At 37.0% G+C, this 11848-nt stretch overlaps 1 protein-coding gene across 1 annotated transcript in view; it reads right to left on the bottom strand.

The window, feature by feature from the left end:
• Window positions 1-4311: 4311 nt before the first annotated feature.
• BCHE (butyrylcholinesterase) overlaps window positions 4312-11848 on the bottom strand; it is a 67776-nt gene continuing 60239 nt past the window's right edge. Inside the window, exon 5 of the mRNA XM_046657751.1 lies at window positions 4312-6677. Coding sequence (XP_046513707.1) covers window positions 6670-6677 — 8 coding nt within the window. The 3' untranslated portion in view covers window positions 4312-6669. The remainder of the gene's footprint in view (window positions 6678-11848) is intronic.

Here is an 11848-nt window from a genome sequence, read left to right as displayed (position 1 = left end):
TTAAAAGCATATTCCATCATTTTATCTAAATCTTCACTGTTATTATTCACTTTCAAGCTACAGTCGTTTCTGGTCTGCGCTGCTTTAATAGCCTCCGTATTGGGCTCGCTGCTCTGCTTGGACTACCATTTCCAGGAATCCACTTGCCACACAGCAGTCAGAATGATCTTTTACAATCTAAATCTGATCATGTCATTCCCCTGTGTATTACCCTCCTAATAGCTCTCCATTGAATTTAGAATAAAATGCAAAGTCTTAATGTTCTTATAAGACCCTACATAATTCAACGTCATCTCCTGTGGCTCATGCCACCCTTTCTGAATTCCAATCTTTTCTTCAAACACAATAAGCTTGCTTTTGCCTTGGGGTTTTTGCATCAGCCTCAAATGCTCTCCCTCAGATATTTGCATAATGGTCTCATTCTTGTTATTTTTATCTCAGACTTAGGTATCCCTCACTTGGGGAACCATTTATGACTTCTCAACATAAAGTCGACTACCAGGTATACGCTAGCACAGTGCTTGTCTAAGTAAGACCTTCTGAGTAGTTGGAAATGGAAATAAGAAACTTGGCACAGAATGCAAAACAATGCACTTTTTCTTTATCAAAGAAGTTTTGCTGTGTAACAAAAATGTCAGCTTTAACATCTTATGTGTAAGAATCATACTTGCTTTATTCAGAAACTACAGAAGCCAGTTTGGTGAAAATTCTGAGAAGTGTCTTTATCTTGATCAGAAAACAGACGTGGTTATCTGGCAAAGAACCTGTCTAGGTGTGATATTTTGACTTTTTGCTTTTTGTTACCCTCCTCTTGTATCTTATCAACAGAAAAAGGGAGGAAAGGAGTGTGTGTGGGTAACATGAAGGTTGAAGGAGTTCTGCCTGGGTGTGGTTGATAGCAAAATTTTGATGCTTCTTTTCCTTAATTTTATGAGAAGGGGGAATGGTCTGGAATCTGGATAGGTCCTCACATCCATTTTATCCTTGCCAACAACTTAGGCTATAGATACATTCTGATATTGATTGAAGCAAACTATAAGTGCCCATTTTAACATTCCATTATGGAAATTAAAGGTTATGAATTCTGTTTTCACTTAAGGAATTCTATTGGCTAGTTTTTTGTCTGTAAACGAATCAATGCCTTGGTTAAGATCCTAGAGTTCTGCACCACAGAGCTTAGAAGAGCCGCTTTGGCCTGAATGTTAAGGGCAGGTGTTACCAGTTATCCACGGACATTGAAGAACTTTAGCAAATCTCTTGCCAAATGTATAATTTTGAACAGCACTGCCTTCATAGGTGCTCCAGGATCAGTTAGCAGCAAAATTCTGCTCCAAGAAGTTGAAGGTATTAACATGTTGGATGGAATTATTTAGCATCATCGGTTATATTGCTGAGCAAAGGCTGCCAAAAGCAATAGCAGGGGTATTCAGTTATTGTTGTTGCATTCTTTTTCCCTGAGAATAATTAAACAATGAGTTTGGCTGCCTTTTTAAGATTACATATTATTTTATTTGTTTTGAATATGTAATATATACACATGCTATAAAGTATAAAAGACACTCAAAGATGGAACATGAAAAACAATTCTCGGTCTGATGTTTCTATCCCAGCCACCTAGTTCCTTCCCCAGAGGCATACACTGCTATATTTTTTAAATATTTCCAGAAATAATCTATGTATGTTCAAGCAGATATACATTGTTTTTAAATAGAAATCATAATACATGTATGATATGGTTCACATCGCTTTCTTCCAATTAAAAAAATCTTAGAGACTTTTCCATATCAGCCCATAAAGAGTTACCCCATCTAATTGCTGCATGGTTTTGCATCTTATGAATAAACTAAATCAGCTTCAATACTTTCCTATTAGTGAACGTTTATGTTGTTTTCTACTCTTTCTAATAAAGAAGAATTTTTTTAGTCTTGTAGAATTCCTAGGATAGGGGCTGGCCCTGTGGCCCAGTGGTTAATTTTGTGCTCTCTACTTCAGCGGCCCAGGGTTTTGCTGGTTTGGATCCTGGGCGTGGACCTAGCACTGCTCATCAAGCCATGCTGAGGCAGCGTCCCACATAGCACAACCAGAAGGACCTACAATTAGAATATACAACTTTGTACTGGGAGGTTTGGGGAGAAGAAGAAGAAGAAAAAAGAAAGATTGGCAACAGCTGTTAGCTCAGGGCCAATCTTCAAAAAAGAAAAAAGCAATTCCTAGGATATGTATAGGCTCTAACAATCTATCCCCTAGAGGAAGTGCCCTTTTTCAATTTACAGACAAAATATTGTACTTTTATTTAAATTACATCAATTCTTTTTGTCCTTCTATTTGCTTTTTCACACTTAGCAAGCTGATTGTATTGGATTTCCTTTCCAAGCTTTCCTATTCTTCTTTGTCTGCTTTTACTCTTTCTTTACTTTTATTTCATTTTGTTTATTTTTCAATCTTGTCATGTTTTCACTGTTTCAGCCAGGATTGTTCTCTTTTATGCTGCTCCTAATGTGGGCTTCTTACCTGAGATTTTCTTCTTTTCCTCCTACTTCTTTCCTTTGCTTTGCTAACTTTTGTGTTGTCTCTCTCTGTTACCTACCACATCTTTCCCAAACTGTTGTATCTCTGCTTTGAACTATTGGTTATGTAATTTTTGCTTCATTAAGATTTTTTCTTTAATTGAAATATATTAAACTTTTATTTATACAATTAAAGCAATTTTTATCTGCTCCATGAAATCATTTTTTTCTAAGTGAGTGTTATTTGTCCATCATTTATTTTCATATTCATTTTCTTTTTGTTCTAGTGCTTTCCTGTAAATCCTGTGCTAGTTTCTTAACTTCAATGAGTTGAGTTCTGGGATGAATAATTTGCATAAGGCATGAATTTTGCTTAGGATTTTATTGAATTAGGACATTATGTCCTTAGTTTATTATTGAAATATGTTATTATTATACTCAAAATAAATTCTGATATTTAATTATGGCATTTAGAATCTCTTAGCTTAGTGGTCCCCACTTGTTCATCTTGATCTTCGCCAACCAGTGCCATCTTAAAACAATGAAAAGAAGAGGCATTGGGTGAATTTAATCTGTCTAAGCAACGAGTTGATTTATTTCAACTCAGGGTTGGCAGCATCATGCCTCTTGACTCTTGGAAAAAGAAAACACCTCAATGAAAAATAAAAAGAGTCTTTAAGTGCTAGTGAACATATAAGCATATTATATAAAGTATGTCTGAGAATTATTGAGCTTATAACAATGAAATAAAATAGTTGGTAGAAGTGCTACTCAAACTGAAAACTGTAGTGCCATGACTCAGTAAAAATAATTTTATAGTTCCTGTGACTATTTTCTGGTGTTGACATACATTTTTAGTTGTCTTTGTCTATAGAAAAAGCAATACCAGTATTGTGATTGCCAGTCGCCATCAGTGTGGCTGAGTTACTTTTTCTTGGGTGATATGTTTCTTTGAGATTCTGATGAAAGATTTCTGACACACTGATTTACCCACTGTTTTTGAGGATGTTGTTTTTTTTCTTCTTTTTCCAGAATAGGAATTTCTGCATTGGTGTTGCACACGATTCCAACCTACATCCCTTTACTTTGTTAGAATTTTACAAACCTTTAAAAATGCAGGTAAGCAACAATTGGACTCTACTGTTTTAACCAATCATATTTCTGGTACTGAAAATTGAGCCAGACAAAGAGTAGACAGACTGAAGTTGAACTCTGATACATTCCATGGCCACACAAGGCTGACATCATGTGAAATAAAATCAATAAGTAAAGTGAAAAATAAGCTGAAACGGGACATTGCTAAGGCAATTTTCTGTCACACCTATTGTGGAGTGGAATGCAGATAAATACCCTTCCTGTGGCAGGGCTCTCCACTAGAATTGTCTCTTAGACGCTACCAGATGTGGGATTTCCCCACTGATAAGTTAAAGTTGTATTAAATATAATCTGTCTCCTCTTCCTTTGCCTCTATCTGAAGAATTACACCAGGACTTCCCACCTATTTCTGCCAAAATTTATATCACATAATACTGACTTAGCATAGGCTAGTGGAAAAATTGTTCATCTAAAAGGAATGACTATATCCAAAGATAACGTACTTTTGAAATTCTGTTGGTGCAGAAATAAAAGGAATTTTTATAAATTTATAAGAATTTATTTTTAAAAGATTAAAGGAATTTTTTGCATTTATGAAATTGTAACAATGAATCATGAATAGAGATTAGGTTGAAATAAAAAACATATGGGATGCAAAATAAAAATTATAAAATTTATTGAAAATAATAGTGAAATAAAAATAATGGATTAGATATAGAAGATAAATCTGAGAGGAGGAGCAAAGGCTAGAAGGAAATGTTCCCAAATCAGAATATTTTTGAGGAAAAGAATAAAGAAAAATTAAAGTGAGGCTAACGTCAGACAGACTAGGTAATCTGACCCATGTATGATACCACAGGAGGTGAGAACAGAGCAGAGAGAGCAAAAATAACAAAGACATATATATGAAAACTTTCACCAAATGAAGGTACACATTTACTGGCAGATTGAGAATATCTTTGAAAACCTAGAGAAAATTATGTTAGATAAATCTGTGTGAAATTTTATACATATGGGTCAGTTTCCTATGGCTGCTGTGGTACATTAACACAAACCTGATGGCTTAAACAATGGAAATGTATTCTCTCACAGTTCCGGGAGGTAAGAAATTTGAAATCAGTTTCACTGTTAAAACCAAGGTGTTAGCAGAGCCACCTCTTCCCCACAGGCTCCATGGAAGAATTCATTCTTTTTCTCTTCTAGCTTCTGACGGCAGCTGGCATTCTTTGGCTTGTGGCTGCGTCACTCAGTCTCTGCCTCTGTGGTCACATTGCCTTCTCCTCTTCTGTGGGTCAGCTCTCCCTCTGCCTCTGCCTTATAAGGATACATCTGCTTGCCTTTAGTGCCCTCCTGGGCAATCCAATATTATCTCCCCCTCTCAAGGTCTTCAACTTAATCACTTCTGCAAAATTCTTTTACGCAATATAAGGTAACATTTACAAATTCCAGGGGTTAAGAAGTGGATGTCTTTTGGGGGGCCATGAGTTAGCCTGTGAATTTTATATATGCATGCATGTATGTATGTATGTATGTAAAAATCTTGCAAGCATCCAAGCAGAAGATGTAGATTATATGCATGGAAATAAAAATCTAATTGTTCTCAGACTTTTAATCTCTGGAGAATTCTATGGAGTTGAGGAAAATATATTTAAATGGCGATACAAATTCAACCAAATATTTATTTATTTGTGAAGGCAATCAAAAGATTTTCTCAGCTATAAAAAGGCTTGGTTTACTTTTCCTGAAGAAAAATTTTGTTGAACTACCCATGAATGGGAGACAAGTCAAGGTTAGAAACTTAAGAAGAGGGAAGTTGTTTCATAAATGTCTAGCAGTAAGCACGGTGGCTGAACAGAGACTTAAACATCAATTGAGTCTCAGCGCTGGAGTGCCGGCTTTGTGCAGTCCACGTTTACACTCAATTTCCAGCGATTCTCCTTCAGTCCTATGTCTTTATGTACCATCTATATGCTGGAAACATCCTAATTTATATTTCTAATCTAGACATCCCCTCTCAACTCTACTGTCACTTAACAAAGTGTCATCTCTGCCTCTTTCTTAGATATCTAATGGGCATTTGAAAGTTAACCTGTCCTGAACCAAACCCTAATTTCTCTATTTAGACCTGCTGAACCTACAGCTTTCCCTGTCTCAGAATATGATAAATCCATTGAGTCAGTTATTTAGGCAAAAAATCTTGTACTTATTGTTTACTCCTTTCTGTCTTTTGGCAAATCCTCTTGTCTGTTGCTTAGAAATATAAGAAATATAACACCTCTTACTCCCCTAAGTACTTACTACCTAGCTTACGCCTCTCTTATCTCCTGCATGGGAGAATTAAACTACACTCACTCTTGCCTTCATGTAGTCCAGACTCCAAGGAACCAGAGTGATCCTTCTAAGATAAAGTATGATTATGATCACGTTACTCATCTGCTCAAAGCCCTATGATGCCTTCTAATCGGCCCCTCTCTTAACTTCCCAGCCTCATCTCCTACCACCCTGCCTTATTTCCTCCAGCAGCTTAGGCCTCCGGGCTGTTCCCTGAACACAGTAGGCGAGGAGAAGTTCTCCCCAGGGCCTTCTCATTTGTTCCCTCTGCCTAAATTTAAATGGGACAATGTCCCAAAACATTTCACCACTGAATTTCTTTAGGTGGGATCCAAGCCAGACTCACTTTACTGAAATTTACACCCTATGCATTGGACTGGTAATAGTAGTGGGATAAATCAAACACTGTTCATTAGGACATTAGCATATAATAGTTCAAATTTTTATTCTTCCAAGGGATGGTGATGGTCAAAAAGAGATTTAAAAGATGATTGAAAGATATCCTAGAAAAAGTTAGAATGTTTTTCAGGTGCTGAAAAGTGTATATGAAGTGGTAGAATTCCATATAGCAGGGTCAGTGAACCATCAAGGAGCTTAGGTACTCTGGAATTAGAGGCATTCCTTGGCAGCCTTCCATCTACTTGAAGATTAAGTACATAGCTTCCTCTCTAACTGGCTGTAACACCAGGTGAACTGAGATGGAGAACATGGTACACACGTGCCGTCTTTGAAATCTTCAAAAATCTAAAGAAAGAAGGAATGGTGTTCCATTAGAATTCTCACTTAATATTTTGCACATGACTTCAAAGAAACAACTCCAAAGGAGATTATTAAAATTTTATCTTTCACGGTTATGTCAAAATGTTAATTCACTTACCAAAGAGAATATTATACACACATTTGGTTTAAAATTGAAATGCCACAGCAGATGTTAGCATTTGAGTTTTTCACTCACTTATTACTTTGCACAAAGATAGTAACTTGAAATTAGCATATTACAATGTTGTAAAACAAAGATAGTGCATTTCAGCTAAAGAAAACCATGGAAATATCTTTAAGAGCAGTGGGAGAGGAGGAGTCCTCCTGGACTAAAAATGTTATTTTGTGCCTGGAGCTATAGACTAAAGGCTCATTTATGTTGATGTGGTAAAAATCAACAGCTAAACAAAATTTTGTTCATTCTGAAACTTACGTATTTCTGAGAACCCTGTTTAAGGATAATAATACAAAATTACATATGGTGCTTTCAAAGCAGTCCTTGAAAGTGAGAATTCCTAAAGTTTAAGTTATATTAGCTTCATGATAAATCTTTCGCTGGGAAAAGGTTATTTTCTAAGGTCTATTCCCAAAGGCTTAACAGTATAATGAAAATATGCATTACAGATGTAAATGTCCTCCTTTATATCACCAGTGAGTCCTAGACCACAGCACAGGTATCTTTAGCTATTTGTCTGCATTAATGAAAAAGCAAAAAGTACGAGGACAGGAGAGACAGAAAAAAGGAAACTAAAAAAATCCTATTTCAAGAAAAAAGAATCCATTTCTTGACAGCAATTCTATCAGGAAAATAATATGACCATGAAAATAAGTTTGATGTAGAAAGAAAGAAGAAAAAAATACTCTAAAACGTTAAGAAATGCTAAAAGTAAAAAGTGCCAAAAAATTGAGATTAACACAGGTAGGGAAATTATTACCTGCCTAAGCTCTAAAAGATATTGGGAAAAAAATGGATATTCAACACCTCATAATGCCAGTCCTGCCACTCTCCTCATTAGATTGTCAAGGGAATCACTCTTTCTGAAGGACATCTGCTACAAGAAAAATATGTATACTTTGCTGATATGGTAATAGAAAATTGGTAGAAATTTGAGGATGTGCTATGCACTGTAAGGAGTGTCGGATTTTAGTTTAGGCTTTTAAAGTTAAAATTGCTCTGGGCAAAGTTCAACAGTCAAGGAAGACTTCATTCAAGACCAGTGAGATAGGGGAGAGAGACAGAACTCAACCCTGCTGATGACGCAAAAGCTGTGAGGATTCTTAAGCGCTGAGGTGAACTGGTGGCAAAGTGCTGGTGGACATTTGGGAGCGGGTTGGCCAATGGGATGTGTTGAGCACATAGAGTTATTCTTGAGTTTGCAAATGTTTTTCTCTGAGACTAGGCCACCTGTGCTTGGTAATTGGCTCTCACTGAAGTTCGGCTCCTACCTTTCCATAGAGCTGGGAGATGGAGGCACTCTCTTTTAATGTTTAATTTCAAAGTGATAGTTCCCAGATCCTTGAGAAAGACCTTTCCTAGATAGTAAAAGTGGCAAGAGGCTGGGAGATTTACATACATTTTAAAGGGGCAGAGAAAGAATTTACAACTGCAAAACTTCTGAAGTAAATGCTCTAAAAACAAGAGGTCAGAGGCATATAGTCAGGGAGAAATCTGTCGAAAGTTTAAGCAAGTGCAGGGGAATGTTAAGACTATTCTGGTCAAGGCAACGATTTTGAATTTACATTCCGGCTGGATCAGACATATTAGTAACATTCCTCTGGTTTTCATTCCCCCTTAGGCTAAAATTGGCAGCGGTTATCCTAGATAGGTGATAAATACATAGATGATAGATAGACGGATCCTTTGATCGATATTCTCTTCTCATATTCATTTCAAGAATTTGAGAATGCTTAACATTGTTAAATACTTTTTTATAGTTTATTCCCCAGAGACTTCTTTGATAAGATATTTTTTCCCTTTTTCTCCCTGAACCATTGAAGGAGATAAAAAACAATTAAAAGAGAATGGAAGGTCTCACTTCAGAAAAACAAGGTAAAAGTAATTGCTTCAAGAAAAGGACTTCTGCTAATTCTTCTGAGGGGAAATCAACTCTTAGTACTCACCTACCTAGTTTAATAATTGTTAAGTAATTAAGCCCGACAATACCTCTTTATGAGCCTGGCAAGAATGATTACTTGTATTTTTGAGAATTCACTGGACAGTCGATACTTTTTACATGAAATGTGCAATGGAAAAAGTGAATTAAAATTCCTTTTCTTAACTCTGAATTATTATTATCAGTTATTGTCAAGTGAGTAAATTCTGGGTTAGCTCAAAGCCAACAATGATCTTCCTTAATAACTGCTATTATACAAACCGCTGTAAAATATTATATATATTTCATTTACTCGTTCTTACTTTTCAAACATGCCTCTCCCCAAAGCATAGATTTATCAGTAAAAATGATACCCTGAAAAGATAATTTTCCAGTGTAGAGGTCTTAGAAAAATGTGCGCACCCCAAATTTATTCTACACATTCAGTAATCTCTGTTGCAGCTCCTTGTTCAGAGAAAAACTATTAGGTTCTCATATATCAGTAATAAGTACATTTCTTTCTCACACAAAGTTTCAAATTTTATAGTTATCTGCTTATGAATACTAAAACAATATGAATATCCTCCCAGTTCTTTCAATTAACCATGTAGAAAGAGCCGTTGGTTCCCAAACGTTGCTGTATGCTGGAAACAATCAGGGATCATTAAGAAATATTGACTTGTGGCCTGCCTGGTGGCGCAGCGGTTAGGTTCACACATTCTGCTTTGGCAGCCCCTGGTTCGCCAGTTTGGATCCTGGGTTCGGACATGGCACCTCATAGCAAGCCATGCTGTGGTAGGCATCCCACGTATAAAGTAGATGGAAGATGGGCATGGATGTTAGCTCAGGGCCAGCCTTCCTCAGCAAAAAGAGGAGGATTGGCAGCAGTTATCTCAGAGCTAATCTTCCTCAAAAAAAAAAAAAAAGAAGAAAGAAACACTGACGCCTGGCTGCCACCCCTACATTGCGATTTAATTGGTATGGGGTGTGGCATGGATACTAGGATTTTTAATAACTTCCTGGGTGATTCTAACATGTGACAAAGTTTGGAAATTCCTAATCTAGGATCTATAATTTCTTCTCTAGAGAAACATCCTCCTTAAGCCTTTCAAGGCAAGTAGTGCTATCACAGGGAAGTCAATCAGCACATTGCAACCTGATGAAATCAGAATCACCTGCAACACTTTTAAAAAATACTGATGTCTAGACTCTAATCTTAGCTATTCTGATTTAATTGACCTGCTGTGCACAGGCCACAGTTATCCCCAGGGATTCTAACGTGTAGTCAAGGTCAGAGGTTGTTAATATCTCATCACCTCTTCTACCCTGAAACTCTCAAGTGCCTGGACAGCTCATCTGGATAAATTCAGTTCCAGCGCCTGGCAGTGGTGGCTCTCCCTTTTCTCCTCCTCCTCCTCCTTTTCTTCGTCTTCTTCTTTTCTACTTTTTATCATGCTCCCTCCTGGGCCCCCAAAGACTCACAATGCAATTTTTCTCCTACATGGCGAAACTGGACTCTGCTGTATGTCATCCTCCCATTCACCTACTCAATCAACAAGCACCATCCCCAGAGTGGTGGCATTGTGCAAGCGGCTCCTGGCTGGGAACCCAGAGGTGAATCTGGAGGTGAGCATCAAGGTGTTGACAGTTCGTGTTTTTCACCTTTCATGTGAAATCCATCAAGGATTAAACTAGGTTAAGAAAATGGGCAATATCTGGAGGGAAAAACAGCCTTTTTTTGTAAGATAAATGAGGTTTTGTGTTGTGCACGTATGGCTACTTATGTTAGCATTCACTTCTAAAATCAATATGCCACTTATATTGCCTTATTGGGTCATCAATTGATAACTCTCATAGTGAGATTTTGGACCAGGGATAAGACAAAACAAGGCAAGCTAAACTCATGAAAGTTGGGTCCTAATTGAGAAAGGAAGTTCCTTGCTTCCTTCCTTCCTTCTCCCCGTCCCGTATTTCCTCCCTCGCTCCTTCTTTCCTCCTTCCTACCTTCCTTCCTTCCTCTCTCCCTCTTTCCCTCCCTGCCTCTCTGTCTTTCTTTGTTTCCAAGAAAATTCTGAATTTTAGATGTTGTTCACATTTGGATATAGCATTAAACTTGTTGCATGGATATGTAATGGTTTTATCTTTTCTGCTCCTTGCAGTGCCTTCCTCATATTTTGATTGACAATGTTCTTCAGTTACTGACATATACTCGGTCTATTATCTGTCTGTTCAATTAATTTGTAAATAAAATGTTTTCCCATTACAGCAGCACTTACCAATGACATACCAAAATGTCTATTTTCTTTTATCACAACTGGCCCTAATATAATATATATTGTCTTATATATTTTAACATTGTTTTTATAATTATATATTTATGCACAATAAGTATATACTGCATTTGTATTTATGAAATATATTTTATATCTTACTTTAGTTTTTGATGTTTGATTAGATGACCATGTGACCATCATACGGCCGTATGCACTCTTGTTATTTTATTTTGCTGAAGAAGATTCTCCCTGAGCTAACATGTATGTCAATCTTCCTCTATTTTTTAGCATGAGGGCTGCCAGCACAGCATGGCTGCTACCAGAGTGGTGTAGATCCACACCCGGGAGCCAAACCTGGGCCACTGAAGTGGAGCGTGCTGAACTTAACCACTAGGCCACTGAGGCTGGCCCACACTCTTGTTTTTGAACACTCCAAAACCCTCGTTTATTCCACCCTCTTGGAACCATTCCATGAATTTCTTCACTGTGATCCCCTGCTGGACTCCTGGAGGTATATATGAAGGTAAATGCGCATGTACCTGTGTTTAATTCTGGTAGTCTTTGCTTTATTCTCTGACAGTCTAAAGCTTCACCAAGATTGTGTTGATAAACAGCACTCTTGGTTTACATTTATATTAAGTACATTTAGTCAAAAAACTTACATTTCTTATTTTTCTTACTACCCTAATTTTAAAACAAACTGTTTATAATGAGAACACTTTTGCTGAATTCAGTAAGGCTACAGCTGCAAAGGGAAACTCTAACAGTTGAGTTTGTCATCCTTCTTCAG

This window comes from Equus quagga, chromosome 4, assembly GCF_021613505.1.
Source record: "Equus quagga isolate Etosha38 chromosome 4, UCLA_HA_Equagga_1.0, whole genome shotgun sequence".
NCBI classification, from domain to species: domain Eukaryota; kingdom Metazoa; phylum Chordata; class Mammalia; order Perissodactyla; family Equidae; genus Equus; species Equus quagga.
The sequence above is the reverse complement of the archived record's forward strand: the minus strand, read 5'-3'. Positions and strand labels throughout refer to the sequence as shown.